We start from the raw sequence: 18,189 nt of genomic DNA, 5'->3' as shown, positions 1-18,189 counted from the left end.
TATATATACACAGATATATGCACACATACATATACACACACCAACACACATTCCAACACACACACGCACACCACATCTTCTTTATCCATTCATCTGTTGATGGACATCTAGGCTCTTTCCATAGTTTGGCTATTGTGGACATTGCTGCTATAAACATTGGGTTGCAGGTGCCACTTCGGATCACTACATTTGAATCTTTGGGGTAAATATCTAGTAGTACTCTTGCTGGGTTATAGTATAGCTCTATTTTCAACTTTTTGAGAAACCTTCATACTGTTTTCCACAGTGACTGCACCAGCTTGCATTCCCACCAACAGTGTAGGAGGGTTCCCCTTTCTCTGCATCCTCACCAATATCTGTCATTTCCTGGCTTGTTAATTTTAGCCATTCTGACTTGTGTGAGGTGGTACTCACTGTAGTTTTTTTTTTTTTTTGTATTTTCCTGATGCTGAGTGATGTGGAGCATTTTTTCATGTGTATAATGGCCATTGTACACATGTTTGGTTTTGATCTCTCCTCTTTCCTTCATGATTTTATTAATTTAGGTTCTTTCTCTTTTCTTTTTGATAAGTCTAGCCAAGGATTTATCAATCTTATTAATTCTTTCAGAGAACCAGCTTCTAGTTTAATTATTCTTTGCAGAAATCTCTGTGTCTTCTACCCATTTCTTGATTGGATTGATTGCTCCTTGGGTATTGAGTTTAACAAGTTCTTTATAGATTTTAGATACTAGCCCTTTATCTGATATGTCATTTGCAAATATTATCTCCCATTCTGTCAGTTGTCTTTTGGTTTTGTTGACTGTTTCCTTTGCTGTGCAAAAGCTTTTGATCTTGAAGTCCTAAGAGTTCATTTTTGGCCTTTGCTTCCTTGCCCATGGTGATGTTTCTAGAAAGAAGTTGTTGTGGTTGAGGTCAAAGAGGTTGCTGCCTGTGTTTTCCTCTAGGATTTTGATGGTTTCCTGTCTCACATTTAGGTCTTTCATCTATTTTGAGTCTATTTTTGTATGTGGTATAAGGAAATGGTCCAGTTTCATTCTTTTGCATGTGGCCGCCAATTTTTTCCAACACCATTTGTTGAAGAGTCTATCTTTTGTCCATTGGGTGTTCTTTTCCTGCTTTGTCAAATATTAATTTACCGTGGACTTCCATTTCTGGTCATTCTATTCTGTTCTATTGATCTGTGTGTCTGTTTTTATGCCAGAAACATACTGTCTTGATGATTACAGCTTTGTAATAGAGCATGAAATCTGGAATTGTGATACCACCAGCTTTGATTTTCTTTTTAAACATTCCTCTGGCTATTTTGGGTATTTTCTGGTTGCACACAAATTTTAGGATTATTTGTTCCATTTCTTTGAAAAAAATTGATGGTATTTTGATAGGGAGTGCATTAAATGTGTAGATTGCTTTAGGTAGCACAGACATTTTCACAATATTTGTTCTTCCAATCCATGAACACTGAACATTTTTCCATTTCTTTGTGTCTTCCTCAATTTCTTTCATGAGTACTTTATAGTTCTCTGAGTACAGATTCTTTGCCTCTTTGGTTAGGTTTATTCCTAGGTATCTTATGCTTTGGGGTGCAGTTGTAAATGGGATTGACTTCTTAATTTCTCTTTCTTCTGTCTCGCTGTTGGTGTATAGAAATGCAACTGATTTCTGTACATTGATTTTATATCCTGACACTTTCCTGAATTCCTGTATGAGTTCTAGCAGATTTGGAGTAGAGTCTTTTGGCTTTTCCACATAAAGTATCATATCATCTGCAAATACTGAGAGTTTGACTTCTTTGCTGATTCGAATGCCTTCTGTTTCTTTTTGTTGTCTGATTGCTGAGGGTAGGACTTCTAGTACTATGTTGAATAGCAATGGTGATAGTGGACATCCCTGCCTTGTTCCTGACCTTAGGGGAAAAGCTCCCAGTTTTTCCCCATTGAGAATGATATTCGCTGTGGGTTTTTCATAGTTGGCTTTGATGATATTGAGGTATGTACCCTCTATCCCTACACTTTGAAGAGTTTTGATCAGAAAAGGATGCTGAACTTTGTTACATGCTTTTTCAACATCTGTTGAGAATATCATGTGGTTCTTGTTCTTTCTTTTATTAATGTATTGTATCATATGGATTGATTTGCAGATGTTGAACCAAGCTTGCAGCCCAGGAATAAATCCCACTTGGTTATGGTGAATAATCCTTTTAATGTACTGTAGGATCCTATTGGCTAGTATTTTGGTGAGAATTTTCGCATCTGTGTTCATCAAGGATATTGGTCTGTAATTCTCTTGATGGGATCTTTGTCTCATTTGGAGGTCAAGGTAATGCTGGCCTCATAAAATGAGTTTGGAAGATTTCCCTCCATTTCTATTTATTTTGGAATAGTTTCAGGAGAATAGGTATTAATTCTTCTTTAAAAATGTTTGGTAGAATTCCCCTGGGAAGCTGTCTTGCCCTGGTCTCTTGTTTGTTGGGAGATTTTTGATGATTGCTCAATCTCCTTACTGGTTATGGGTCTGTTCAGGTTTTCTATTTCTTCCTGGTTCAGTTTTGGTAGCTTATATGTCTCTAGGAATGCATCCTTTTCTTCCAGATTGTCAAATTTGCTGGCTTATATTTGTGCATAATATGTTTCTATAATTGGTTGTATTTCTTTAGTATTGGTTTTGATCTCACCTCTTTCATTCATGATTTTATTAATTTAGGTCCTTTCTCTTTTCTTTTTGATAAGTTTAGCCAAGGATTTATCAATCTTATTAATTCTTTCAGAGAACCAGCTTCTAGTTTAATTGATCTGTTCTACTGTTCTTTTGATTTCTATTTCATTGCTTTCTGCTCTGATTTTTGTTACTTCTCTTCTCCTGCTGGGTTTAGGCTTTCTTTGCTGTTCTCTCTCCAGCTCCTTTAGGTGTAGGGTTAAGTTATGTATTTGAGACCTTTCTTTTTTCTTGAGAAAGGCTTGTATTGCTATATACTTTCCTCTCAGGTGCCTTTGCTGCACCTCCAAAATTTTGAACAATTTATGTTCTCATTTTCATTTGTTTCCATGAATTTTCTAATTCTTTAACTTTCTGGTTGACCTGTTCATTCTTTAGTAGGATGCCCTTTAGTCTCCATGTATTTGTGTTCTTTCCAATTTTCCTCTTGTGGTTGAGTTCTAGTTTCAAAGTATTGGGGTCTGAAAAAATGCAGAGAATTATTCCATCTTTTGGTACTGGTTGAGAACTGATTTGTGACCCAGGATATGAATCTGTTCTGGAGAATATTCCATGTACACTGGAAAAGAATGTGTATTCTCTTGCTTTGGGATAGAATGTTCTGAATGTGTCCGTGATGTCCATCTGTTCCAGTGTGTCATGTAAAGCCTTTTAAGGTCTTTATTTCCTTTTTGATCTTTTGCTTAGATGATCTATCCATTTCAAGTGAAGGGGGTTTTAAAGTCCCCTACTATTATTGTTGATGTGTTTCTTTGATTTTGTTATTGTTTTATATATTTGGCTACTCCCATTTTAGGGGCATAGATATTAAAAATTGTCATATATTCTTGTTGTACAGACCCTTTTAATATAGATATAGTGTCCTTCCTCACATCTTATTATAGTCTTTGGCTTAAAAACAAATTTTCTGATATAAGGATTGCCACCACAGCTTTCTTTTGATGACCATTAGCTAGTAAATTGTTTTCCCTCACCTCACTTTAAATATAGAGGTGTCTTTGTGTCTAAAATGTCTTCTGCAGCATATTGATGGGTCTTGTTTTTTTTTTTTTTAATCCATTTTTATCCATTTTTTATCAATTTTTATCCATTCTGATACCCTGTGTCTTTTGATTGGAGCATTTAGCCCATTTACATTTAGTGAAGCTATCAAAAGATATGAACTTAGTGCCATTGTATTTGCTGTGATGTGATTGCTACTGCATATTGTCTCTGTTCCTTTCTGGACTACGTTACTTTTAGGCTCTCTCTTTGCTTAGAGGACCCCTTTCAGTATTTCCTGTAGGGCTCATTTGGTGTCTGCAAATTCTTAGTTTTTGCTTGTCCTGGAAGATTTTTAAAATTTCTCCTTCTATTTTCAGTTGACAGCCTAGCTGGATATAGTATTCTTGGCTGCATATCTTCCTTGTTTAGTGCTCTGAATATATCATGCCAGTCCTTTCTGATCTGCCACGTCCCTGTGGATAGGTCTGTTGCTAGTCTAATACATCTGCCATTGTAGGTTACAGATTTTTTTGTCCCGAGCTGGTTTCAGGACTTTCTCTTTGTCTCTGAGGCATTGGTAAGTTTTACGATTAGATGACAGGTATTTACCTATTTTTATTGATTTTAAGGGAGGTTCTCTGTGCTTCCTGGATTTTGATGCTTGTTTCCTTCCCCAAATTAGGGAAGTTCTCTGTTATAATTTGCCCCAATATACCTTCTGCCCCCCTTCTTCTTCTTCTGCAATCCTAATTATTCTAATATTGTTTCATCTTATGGTATCACTTATCTCTTGAATTCTCCCCACTTGATCCAGTAGTTATTTATCTCTCTTTTTCTCAGCTCCTTTATTCTCCATCATTTGGTCTTCTTTATCACTAATTCTGTATTCTGCCTCATTTATCCTAGCAGTTAGAGCCTCCATTTTTTAGTGCACCACATTAGTAGCCTTTTTGATTTTGACTTGGTTAGATTTTAATTATTTTATTTCTCCAGAAAGGGATTCTCTAGTATCTTCTATGCTTTTTTCAAGCCCACTTAGTATCTTTATAATCTTCATTCTGAACTCTTTTTCCGTCATCTTACTAATGTCTGTACTGATTACATCCCAGGCAGTTGGTACTGCCTCTTGTTCTTTTTTTGAGGTGAGTTTTTCTGTTTTGTCATTTTGTCCAGAGAAGAGTAAATGAATGAGAGAACAAAATGCTAACAGGGTAACAATGACCTCTGAGAAATATACAGCAAATAAATCAGAAGAGACCTGAAACCGGGAAAAAAGAAAGCGGGGGCGGGGGAGCGGAGTATGGTCAGGCTGGTGAACAGAAGAGAGCCATACACTAGATTTTGGGTGTATTTTGGTCTGTTTAGAAGAAACTGCCTCCCCAAATTTTAAAGAAAGAAAACTTATATATACACAAAAATAAGGGTCAGTATGATGAAGGGATGGAATATGACTGTAAAGATGAAAATTTAAAAAGATTTTAAAAAATCAGTAAGTTGCTTGATAAAAGAATCATATTAAAAAGGTGGGGGAGAAAAAGAAGGAGAGAATGTGATCGAGGAGGAGACTAGAACACTAGATTTAGGGTATATTTTGGTCTGTTAGAAGAAACTTTATTCCAAGATTTTAAACAAAGAAAAAAAAATATATATATATATAAAATTTTAAATACAAATGAAGGGATAGACTTTAAAAAGGAATTGGTAAGATGTTGTTTGAAAAAAGCAAGAAGAAAGATACAGAAAAAGAAAAAAAAATTTTTTTTAAAATTTCTTTTCAGCATAACAGAATTCATTGTTTTTGCACCACACCCAGTGCTCCATGCAATACATGCCCTCCTTAATACCCACCACCTGGCTCTCCTACCTTCCCACCCCTTGCCCCTTCAAAACCCTCAGATTGTTTTCCACAGTCCATAGTCTCTCATGGTTTACCTCCCCCTCCTATACCCCTCAACTCCCATCTCCTCTCCATCTCCCTATGTCCTCCATGTTATTTGTTATGCTCCACAAATAAGTGAAACCATATGATAATTGACTCTCTCTGCTTGACTTATTTCACTCAGCATAATCTCCTCCAGTCCTGTCCATGTTGATACAAATGTTGGGTATTCATCTTTTCTGATGGAGGCATAATACTCCATAGTGTATATGGACCACATCTTCCTTATCCATTCGTCCGTTGAAGGGCATCTTTGTTCTTTCCACAGTTTGGCGACTGTGGCCATTGCTGCTATGAACATTGGGGTACAGATGGCCCTTCTTTTCACTACATCTGTATCTTCGGGGTAAATACCCAGTAGTGCAATTGCAGGGTCATAGGGAAGCTCTGTTTTTAATTTCTTGAGGAATCTCCACACTGTTCTCCAAAGTGGCTGTACCAACTTGCATTCCCACCAACAGTGTAAGAGGGTTCTCCTTTCTCCACATCCTCTCCAACACACGTTGTTTCCTGTCTTGTTAATTTTGGCCATTCTAACTGGTGTAAGGTGGTATCAATGTGGTTTTAATTTGAATCTCCCTGATGGCTAGTGATGATGAACATTTTTTCATTTGTCTGTTAGCCATTTGTATGTCTTTATTGGAGAAGTGTCTGTTCATATCTTCTGCCCATTTTTTGATATGATTACCTGTTTTGTGTGTGTTGAGTTTGAGAAGTTCTTTATAGATCCTGGATATCAACCTTTTGTCTTTGAAAGATAAAAGAATCGTAGGAAAAAAGCCATAAATTCTATGTGATTTATGCCCCTAGCACTAGAGTTTTGTAGTTCTCATTGATCAGTAAACTTGGTCTTGGCTGGATGTTCTTTCTGATCTTCTGGGGAAGGGCCTGTTGCTGTGATTCTCAAATGTCTTTGCCTGAGGTGGAATTGCACAGCCCTTGCCAGGGGCCAAGATAATTAATCTGCTGGGTTTGCTTCTCAGTAGCTTTTGTTCCCTGAAAGATTTCCTGACAGGTTTGGAGGACAAGAATGAAAATGGCAGCTTCCCAATCTCTGGCCCTGGAAGACCAGAGAACTTGGGGCCCGATTTCTCAGTGAGCCCTTAGAGAAAAGCAGTCACTCCTTTTTCCCTCGTCTCTGGCCACACTCTATGCTCACCTGGCCTGTGACTTAGTGTTTCTGTCTCTGGTACATGACCCTATTGGGAGTGTCCAAACCCAGCAGATTCCTGCGGTGTGCTCCTGTGGCACTCCTTGGGTGGGAGGGAAAGAAAGGGAGTCTTCCATATCTGCCTCTTGTTGGGTCCTTGCTTGAAGAGTAGCGGCCCAACTGGGCTGCGGATCATGGTTTATGGTATTCGTGAGCTGTGAACCCACTCCTTGGCTCCATCTTTGCAGCTGGCTTTCCTGCTCGGATACTTGGGGGCTCTGCCACATTCAGGTACCCCTGGTTTTTCTGTAATGCTGAGGGTCCTGAGACCACACTGTCCCACTGAGTCTTCCAAGCCACTGGAGTGACATCCCTCAGCAGAGCAAACTTCTCAAAGTTCTGATTTTGTGTTCTGTTGCTCCATCACTTGCTGGTAGCCAGCTGATGGAGGCTTCTTCCCATAGTGGTCTATCTTCCCATATATCACCTCAGATTCACTTCTCCACATGTCCTACTTTCCAGACAGTGGTCACTTCTCTGTTCATAGAATTGCTGCTATTTTTTTTCTTGTAGGTGTTCAGAATGGTTTGATAAGTATCTAGCTGAATTCTTGGGATCAGACAAAATTTGGGTCTCCTACTCCTCTGCCATCTTGCGGAGGAAATTTTAAAACAGTTGTTATTGAATGTTCACTGGTTCTCAACCAAGTATATTTTTTTGATATCTTAACTTCAAACCCTGTAACTTCTGAGTGACTTCTTCATTGTTCACACTGTAAATAGATCAACTTACTCTCTATGATGTTGGCTTGTTATACATTGACCGTTGTTTAACCTAATGGTTTGGTTCTTTTTGGACTGGTTGAACTAGTCCAGTTTTTCTGGCAAAACCAGTTATCTGTTATCAAAAAGTAGTGATATAGGTTCTGGGAGTATGAGAGTTAGAAAAAAGTTTCCTTTCCATCTATTCTCAACTCTAAGCTATTTGGCTTTCTTCAGGTGAATGTTGGCTCTTGTGTGTATCTGGAGTAGGAATAGAGATAATAAGATAACTGGTGCCAGGTTTTTTCTCCCATGGGAATACCAAGCAGGTGAAGAACTATGTTAGAAGCCTAAGGAAAAGACTAAGAAGCAGCAAATCTTGAGGGATCGCTTTGCTATGAAAGTTCTCTGCCTCTTATTCTCTCTCCTCTGCACCTCCCTCCCTCTGAGTAATGTTAACATTGACTTCTATGTGGGTTACCACCAGAAGGCGAAAAGTTACCTGAAATGATAGAATGATTCTTCTTCTCTGCTCTTCCAGGGCCAGAGATTGGGAAGCTGCCATTTTCATTCTTGTCCTCCAAACCTGTCAGGATAGAATGTCCTTGAACTTGTGGAAGTATGGGAATGCAGGAGTGCCATGATGGTGGCCTAGGACTTACAGCAAGCTAAGTTTTGTACTACAGATTAGTATATTTAAAAGTTCTTCTGCGTTACACCACCTGCAAGGATTCCATCATGTAAATTCACAGCAGTGACATCTGACCTCAACTGTGTAAAAGTGAAATATAACAACTCATTAAAGGCTAATAGCCAGAGACAGAAGATAAGAGAAACATCAAACTGTGTACTCATTGAAAGAGAACTAGTGGTGCCGGCTGTGGTGGAACCATTGAATTTTATTTTTAGAAAAAGCAATTGAGATTCAAGTAGAGCACCAAAATTGATAATCTGCCTTGTTAGCTCGTGATTTATTTTCCAGTTTAATCAAATTAGTGGACTGGAAGTTCCCAAAGCATGGTCCAACAATATAAGGTGAAAGAAAAGATAACGACATAGGCAATAAGAAACAAAATGTAAATAAGAATTCTTGGAGGAGAAAAATAATGGGTATAACAGGATATCCTGAAACAATTTATAAATTTTACCTAAAAATTTCTAAATTTTAGGTAAAATAATACAAAAATTCTTTCAGACATACAGGTGAGCACACAAAAGTAGGTAAATTCTTATGTGCTAAAAATGAAAAGAACAATAGAAGAAATTGTTCTTAAGAAGCAAGATAATATTAAACCATGCAGCTTGTAATCAAAAATAACTTATGGAAATGAAAAGGCAGTAAGTAAAATTAACAATTCCATGGTCATATTAAACAGATTAGATAAAACATAAGAATTGGTGGGGTACGGAGTGGCTCCTTTGGTTGGGTGCCTGACTCTTGATCTCAGGGTCATGAGTTCGGGCCACATGTTGGGCTCCATGCCAAATGTTTAGCCTACTTAAAAAAAAAAAAAAAAAAAAAAAAGACAAGAATGGTGAGCTGGAAAGTCAAAATGAAGAAATTACACAGAATGTAGCATCAAGAATAAAGATGACAGAGTAAAGATAGGAGGTTAAGAGGTTAAGAGATGAAAAAAAAAAAATGAATGAAAGTTTTCATAGAATAAAATGCCCAGGAATAAATTTAACCAGGGAGATAAAAGATCTATAAACTGAAAGCTGTAAAACATTGATGAAAAAATTAAGAAATAAGATATTATTCTATGAACACATATTGGAAGAATTGATGTTGTTAAATGTCCATATTATCCAAAGCAATCTATAGATTCAGTGCAGCCCTTATCAAAATTCCAATGGCATCTTTTCACAGAAATACAACAAATAGTCCTAAAATTTATGTGCAACCACAAAAGACCTCAAGATACCCAAAGCATACCCTCTTATGAAGAAGAGGTCATTTAATGTCTAGGTCCTCGTACTTTAGGGAATATCTCTGGTTTGTGCTACTTGCTCTCCATTGTTGTGTCTTGGCTGCTCTGTTCTTCAGGCTAGTAATCTGCAGAGGCTTTGCTCCTTGTTTGCTGTGGGCAGTGTTTGGTCTCTGGCCAGAATGTGGTGAATTTTTACTAGTTGTGCTCTGATTTGATTGTAAAATGAGACCTGACACCATCTCCACCAGAACTGAGGCTCACAGAACTCACACGTTGGGAGATATATTGTGGGCAGACACTTGTGCTGGTCTTCTGAGGGAGAGGCCTGCCTCACTGGGACTGGAGTAAGATTGACTGAGAAGGGCTCAAGTGTCCATCAACGGAAAAATGGACAAAGAAGATTTGGTATGTATATGTACACACACACACACACACACACACACACACACACGTACGTATATACAACGGAATATTATTCAGCCATGAAAAGAGTAAAATCTTGCCGTTTGCAGTGACCTGGATATACTAGACAGTGTTATGCTAAGCAATGTAAGTCAGTTGGAGAAAGACATATATGATTTCACTCATGTGGAATTTAAGAGACCAAAAAAATGACAAAGGTGGAAAAAGAAACTATCACAAAGCTATAATAATCAAACAGTATGATTCTGGCTTAAAAACAGATGTAGGTTAAGGGAACAGAGTAGAGAATCCAGAAATAAACCTGCATATATGTGCTCAATTATGACAAAGGAGCTGAGAATCTACGATGGGAAAAGGACAGTCTCTTCAATAAATGTCGGCGAAACTGGATAGCCAAAAGCAAAAGAATGAAATTGGACTCCTGTTTTACATTATATGCAAAAGTCAGTTCAAAAGGGATTTAAGACTTGAAACTACAACACTCTTAGAAGAAAGCATAGCAGTAAGCTCCTAGACATTGGTCTTAGCGATGAGTTTTTGGATTTGACACCCAAAGCAAAGCAACAAAAGCAAAAATAAATAATCAAGACTACAGCAAATTAAAAGGCTTCTGTACAGCAAAGAAAATGATCAATAAATGAAAAATCAGCCTACAGAATGAAAAAAAAGTATTTGCAGTTATGTATCTGATGAAGGGTTAATACACAGAAGATTTTAAAAATTCATGCAAATCATTTGAAAATAAACAATTTGATTTAAAAGTCATGGGGAGAAGATCTGAAGTTCCAAAGAAGACATACAAATGACCAATTGGTAAATGAAAAGGTGCTTAGCATCACTAATCATCAAGAAAATGCAAATCTAAACCACAGTAGATAGATATCACCTCACACCTTTCAGATGGCTATCATCAAAAATGCAAGAGATAACAAATGTTGCTAAGGATATGGAAAGAAAAGAACTTTTGTGTACTGTTGGTATGAATATAAATTAGTTACAGCCACTATGGAAAACAATATGGGGTGTCCTCACAAAATTAAAAATAGAACTGTCCTGTGATCCAGGCATTCTTTTGGGTAGATATCCAAAGTAAGCAAAAGCATTATCTCAAAGAGATATGTACCCCTGTGTTCATTTCAACATTATTTACAAAGAGCCAAGACATGGAAACAACCTATATATCCACATTTTCTTTTCTCATTCATCTGTTGATGGACACATAGGTTGTTATGCATATATATTAACATATATATGTAATGGAATGTTGTTCAACCATAAAAGGGAGGAAATTCTGCCCTTTTCAACAACATGGGTGGATCCTGAGGGCATTACGTTGAGAGAAATACATCAGAGAAAAACAAATACTGTATGATCTCATGTATAGAAACTAGAGAAACCAATCTCATAGAAACAGAGCATTGAGGTGGAAGCAGGGAATATGGGGAATGGTTGAATGTACTCAAAAGGCACAAACTTGGCGTTATAAGACAGATAAGTTTTAGGGACTTAATGTATAGCATGGTGACTGTAGTTAACTATTATATATTTGAGTGTTGCTGAGAGATTAGATCTTTGAAGTTCTCATCACAGAAAAAAAATTTTTTTTTTTAAGATTTTGTTTATTTATTTGAGAGAGAGAGAGAGAAAGAGATCACAAGTAGGCAGAGAGTTAGGCAGAGAGAGGGGGAAGCAGGCTCCCGCCGAGCAGAGCCCCATGCGGGGCTCAATCCCAGGACCCTGAGATCATGACCTGAGCCGAAGGCAGAGGCTTAACCTACTGAGCCACCCAGGTACCCTGCAGGAAAAATATTTTGTGCCTTTGTAGGTGTGGGATGTTAACTCACCTTATAATGGTAATCATTTTGCAATTTATACCTATATCAAATCATTATGTTGTACACCATGAACTACTTAAAACTTAAGCATGTATGTTAATCGTAGCTCAATAAAACTGGGGGTTGAATCAAGGTGATAGTTATAAGAAATGTACCACTCTGTGGGTGAATGTTGGTAGTTAGAGGAAACCACGAGTACATGACATATATGGAGTAGGGAATATATGGGAACTCTTTCTACTTTCTGCTCAATTTTGCTGTATGCCTAAAACTGCCCTTATAAAATCCATTTAAGAGTATGAGTGGTGGATAAACTGAGAGGGAAATAAGAAACGGAAAAATGTTTACATGTATTTTGGGAGTGGAGACTGTGAATGATGGTATGAGTTGGATGTGAAACTTTTCTATATCTTTATATGTTATTATTTTTAACAATATAAAAGTGTTATTTGTTTTTAAAGCTAAATGATAAAAATTGCTAGATCAGTATTTAAGTAAAATTACATAAGCTTTAACACAAAAAAGTTGATGAGGCTAAAGAGCAGTACCATGTAAGGAAAAAGGTACAATTCACCAGGAAGAGAAAACAATTTCAAATGCATTTGTACATAACCGCATAGAAGAGGTATAGAAAGCAAAATTGACTAAATTTGAAATAGAAATCAAAATGGTTTAGAAATTTTAACATATTCTTTTTTTTAAAAGAGCAATTCCAAAATAACTTCACAGTATAAATTTGAACAAAAAATCCACTGGCTCGATTCACATACACATTCTTTTCAAACACATATAACACTGTAAAAATTGTCACTTGAAGCCATAAAATTGTCTAAAAACTTAAATTGTCATAAAGATGACTTCTCACCCATAGTGCAATTATGCAAGAAATCAACGATAAAAATCAAGCTAAGACAATGGAAATGTACATATTTTAAATAATTCATAACAAGAAATCATTGTACACATTATGAAATGCTTAGAATTAAAAATTTTGAAAATTTTGTACATTTACACTTCTGAGAGTTGGCCTAAGTGATAGTGGAGGTAACTTATAGCCATAAATATTATTGTATTGTATTTATTTATTAATTTTATTGTTTTGTTTTGTTTTTAAAGAGAAAGAGCACACACACCAGCAAGGGGAGGAGCAGGGGAGAGGGAGGGAGACCCTCAAGTAGACCCTGCTGAGTTCAGAGTCTGATGTAGGGCTCCATCTCAAAACCTTGAGATCATCACCTGAGCTGAAATCAAGAGTTGGACACTTGACTGGGCCACTGTGGCATCCCTAGCCATAAATATTTATATTAAAAAAAAGAAAGATTGTTTTCCTCCAGGTTTATTTTTATGATGAAGGTAAGGATAGCTTAATATCAGAATAAAGAATAGCTATATAATTATACTAATAGATACAGAAAATTTGGGTAAAATTCAGTACCTAATAAGAATTCTTGGGAAATCAGGAACAGATGATTTCTTTAACCTGATAAGGTATATCTACTGGAAAATTACCATAGTCCTATTTAATAGTAAAATATTAGAAGCATTCCCTTTCAATAACTAATAATTAATGAAAGCCTGTTCTTCCCTCTCTGTTCAAGATCATAATTAAACAATTTATTGACATTCATAGAATAGTCCACATGAAGCTGGCAAATTGTTTTCTAGTATAAATGGATTATGTACTGGACTATAAAACATAAGATAAGTTTCAATAAATTTAAAAGAATTGAGATCAAACAAAATATTTTCTTGGACCACAACAAAATTAAATTAGGAATCAATTGCAGAAAGAGAGTTGATAAATTGCTTGATATTTGGAAAATAAACAACACATTTCTAAGAACCCCCTAGGTCAAAAAAGAATCACAAAGAAAAACAGATAATGGCTTGATTTGAATAAAACCACAGCATATAACATAAAACCAGAACATGTAACAACTTCCTGAATTCCCATGCATTGTTGATAGAAATGTAAAATACTCCAGCCATGTTCCAGAAGAATTTTCAAATTTCTTAAAAAATGTAACACTTACTGCATACCCTAGCATTTCCATGCTTGGGTATCTACTCAAGAGAAATGACACCATATGTTCACACTTGTAACTGTGCAAGGATGTTCTTAATACCATTATCCATGATAGTTCAAAACTGGAAATAATCTAAAATTCCATGGTTTGGTGAATGGATGAGGTATCATATGTCCATAAAATGAAACACTAGTGCACAATTAAAAGGAAACAAACTGCTGATGCATACTATGACATTAATGAGTCCTAAAAATCATTATTATGGTAAATGAAAGAGGCCTGATGTAGAAGACTACATATTAAATGATTACATTTATATGAAATATCCAGGATACAGATTAATGATTACATTGGGGTAGTGATGGGAGTGGGGTGACCACAAATAGGCACAAGGGAACTTTTTAGGGTAATGAAAATATTCAAAACTGGAAATTGATGATGACTGCATTACTCTGTAAAGTTTTCAAAAAACCAGTAAATTATATACTTACAAAATATGAATTTTATGTTTACATTGGTGAGTGGAGCTGCTGGTAAATTGTGTTTATGTTTTGATGGTGGAAGTATGAATATACATATTTTTGGAGGTCATAAATTGCAAAGTCTCATAAAATTAAATATAAAAGCTTTTAACACCCATCATTCCAGTTACAAGAATTTGTTCTAAGGAAATAGTCATGGATATGCTCAAAGATTTACCTACAAGGGCAAAATTCTGTTGATGGTAGAAAGAAATTGGAAATACCATATGTGCCAACAGTAATGAGTGCATATATTATGCTGTGTACTTATTATATTTAATAACTGAATATTCAAGATAGCATATATTCTTGATTTAAAGGAAAAAAGAGCTATATATTACCTTATATAGAATTATTTTCATTGCATTGATACCATCTGTATTTGTCATCTATATTTATATACATAATAATTCATCTAGCAGAACCTAAACTGATACTTCATAATGATTTTCTATGTGTTATGGAGTTATGGGTCTCTTTTATTTTTTCTTCCTCCAACATATGGTCTGAGTTTGTTACAAGAAATATTTTTTGACCATCCAGAAGAAAAGCTAGTTTGTTTTGGGAAGAGGAAAATTGGAGTCTATATTCATTGCAATGTTCAGTAAACTAATAAATGTGTAATTTGTATGAGATTAAAAGTTTACCCTTTGTTTAAAAAAAAAAAAAGAAAGAAAGAAAAAAAAAAAGAAGACTTCAGGGTGCCTGGGTGGCTCAGTGCATTAAGCCTCTGCCTTTGGCTCAGGTCATGGGATCTCAGGGTCCTGGAATCGAGTTCCGCATCGGGCTCTCTGCTCAGCAGGGATTCTGCGTCTCTCTCTCTTTCTCTCTCTCTCTGCCTACTTGTGATCTCTCTCTGTCAAAGAAGTAAATAAAATCTTTTTTTAAAAAAAGATTTCATTCTTAATCTAAGTGGACAGAAATTGCATAAAATTCAGAGGTGGATAAATAGGCCTGAAGTCTGTTTAGGTCTTAAAGTTAAGTAGGGTCAGGATGTTAGTTTCTCTCATATATGCCCTATTGAACTTTTCAGAGCTGAATGCATAGGGATTCTGTGGGAAAAAAAATCATGTGATAGCACACCCACACTCTGTCCAAGATAATGGATGGCATTTTTTGCTATCTTTTGACTGCCGTGCAACAAAATTTACTGGTAAACATCGTTTTAAAGCAAACTGCAGGAGGAAGCTGACCCATCTCTTCTCTGGTATATGCAGAGCATTCTTCAGGTCTCCCCACCCCTACCCCCACCCTGCAAGGCCTAGAATATAGCTGTTCTGTAAACATTTACGCTGTGGGAGATAATCCGGAGGGCATGGATTTCTTTAGTAACTGACACTGTCCTTGTGCAGGTAAGAGATTACTGTAAATTCTTAATTAGGCTATTCCACATAGCCTAATTTGGGTAACTTTTACCAGCTTCATATATCAGAGAGATATATTAAAGAACACTCTTTGGCTTTTTTTTTTTTTTTTTCCTTTCTGGATTAGGAGCAAATGAAAGTTTCAGTTCTCCTTGCCTTGGGTGTAGCTTGAATTAGAAGAGAAATAAAACCTTCCCCTCTATAATCCTATAGTATTCATTAGTCCTGGTATATTTTTTTTATGACCAGTTGACTTTTTAAATCTTACTTATTAAGTGTTTTGCAAACACAGCCACAAGACAAATGCCTAAGCTTTGGGTTTAGGTTATTTTGCTGTTTCCCTTCCTGAACTGAGGAGGATTAGGTGAGGGGAGACAGTTGCCTTGCGTCTTTTGTTGTGCAGCGTGGAGCTTGGAGACTGATCTTAGAAGAGGGGATTTCCAGGTGAGTCATATCCAGATATATGGTTGATTATTTTATTTCTGTATTAATTAAGGTAACAATGGCTACTCTAACAGACGAACAATGAAATGTTAGTTACTTATCACACTAGTAGTTTCTTTCTTGTTCACTGAAAATCTAAATGAGTATTACTTAGCAGGCAATTTTCTTGCAAGCTGTAATTTAGAGACCCAGGCTACTGCTTCCATCTTGCGCCTCGCTGTCTTCATCATGTGACTCCTGTGTTTCTGCCTTGGAGAAAGAGCATGGAAGACATGCATGAGTGCTATTCTATTGACCAGGCCTGAAAATGGTTCATGACTTTTCTGTTCATATTCCATTGGCTAAAGCTCAGTTAAATGGTCACACCTGGCTGTAAGAGAGGCTGAAATTAGTAGTACAATTTTGGACTCAGGAAGAAAGGAATAAGAATTGGTGAATACTAGGCAGCTTATGTCGTAGTTGCCAGATCTGAACAGGGAACAATAGAAAAATCAAGGTAATAAATGAAATATCTCGGGTTGAGAGCCAAAAAGATCAGATCTTGGATTCTGTGACAGTAATACAAATGAGAGGCATATAGCAATTCCCTGAACTAGAGCCAAGTGTTGCAGAAAGCCTCTAGTAGAGCCTTCTATCCTATTTATGGATTTAGTGGGGGTTGGGGATGGGGGGGAGACAGTTAAATGAACCAACAGTAAGTAACTAAGAAAGTTTTTTGGTGTTTTTCTCTTTGTTTGGTTTTAAATCCAATGGCAGGCCACAAATACAAGCAAGAATGAGTCCCCTTTACTTCTGTTGAATTACTTTGCTGTGTAATCCCAACATCAAGCTGCAGTACTCATTTTTAGCCGTAATTTTAAATTCTTGATATTAAAACTTATCACAGATTATTTTATAGACTTTATATTTAGACGGAAAGGATTTAAAAATTCTTTGGTCTCTGTTAGGGGAAACCAGTAGTTTTAACCTAATAAAAATAACTCATAAATGGTTAATAAGAAATCTGAAAATAATAGCTGTCAACATTTGTATAATTTATAATTTGAATATTTTACATTTTATTTAAGAAGTGTCTAAATAGTATTTTTATAACTTTACAAGATAGCTGTGGTATAAACTGGTTTGTTTTTGGTAGATGGAAGTTACTAAAAATAATTACCTGTATGATTCTATATCTGCTTAATGGATAGTACTTTTATCCCAAAGTCATGTGATTAGAAAATCCAATGTATTTCATAGTTTTTTTGTGGTTTTTTTCCCCCTTTTTCTCCAGGAGAAAAGTGGAAATTATGCATACTCATAGTCTTTTCACTCTTCTTGGAGAAAGGCTGATGTTGCATACAAACACTGTGACTGTCACCACATACAACACACTTTATGAGGTAAAATTTTTAAAAAATGTGTGATGATAATTTAAAATGTTTTTATTGGAGGGGCACCTGGGTGGCTCAGTGTGTTAAGCCTCTGCCTTCGGCTAAGGTCATGATCTCAGGATCCTGGGATCAAGCCCGCATTGGGCTGTCTGCTCGGTAGGGAGCCTGCTTCCCGCGCCCCCCCCCCCCCCCCCCCGCCTGATGCTCTGCCTACTTGTGATCTCTCTTTCAAATAAATAAATAAAATATTTGAAAAGAAAATATAAAATGTATTTAGTGGAAACCTTCTATGTAATTGGGATCACATTGTTGGTCGGTTAATCAAAAAGCCAGTAACTTTTTTTTTTAAATGAACACATGACATTTAAAATTTTTATTTTAAAACATATTCATACACATTTATTTGCCAATATTTTTGTGTTGGTCCAAGGACTTTTCTTTGAGTGTGAGTTGGCTGATGATTGACTTTGTGCAGATCTTTTCTCACATGAATCACACCCATTATGTATTACATGTTAGTTCTCTCCCTTGCCCTCTGCTGATTCTTTTCATCTCTCTCTCCTTTGCAATTACCAACATTAACCTTGAGTTGATAGTGGGTTACACTGTAGGTAAAAATGATTTGTAAAAAGCACTATCTGGAAGGAAGCTATAGATCTCATCATTTCAATTCAGAAATCCTTTTCTCACCTTTTCTAAGATATGGCCATATAACTTGAGCTC

At 36.3% G+C, this 18,189-nt stretch overlaps 1 protein-coding gene across 9 annotated transcripts in view; it reads left to right on the top strand.

The window, feature by feature from the left end:
* NBEA (neurobeachin) overlaps positions 1-18,189 on the top strand; it is a 678,194-nt gene that overhangs the window by 189,383 nt on the left and 470,622 nt on the right. For all 9 annotated transcript variants that reach the window (XM_032314437.1, XM_032314438.1, XM_032314436.1 and 6 more), the window contains exon 18: positions 17,367-17,475. In XM_032314437.1, the coding sequence (XP_032170328.1) occupies positions 17,367-17,475 (109 nt within the window). The remainder of the gene's footprint in view (positions 1-17,366; positions 17,476-18,189) is intronic.

The sequence above is a fragment of the Mustela erminea genome, chromosome 15 (genome assembly GCF_009829155.1).
Source record: "Mustela erminea isolate mMusErm1 chromosome 15, mMusErm1.Pri, whole genome shotgun sequence".
Classification (NCBI taxonomy): domain Eukaryota; kingdom Metazoa; phylum Chordata; class Mammalia; order Carnivora; family Mustelidae; genus Mustela; species Mustela erminea.
The sequence above is the reverse complement of the archived record's forward strand: the minus strand, read 5'-3'. Positions and strand labels throughout refer to the sequence as shown.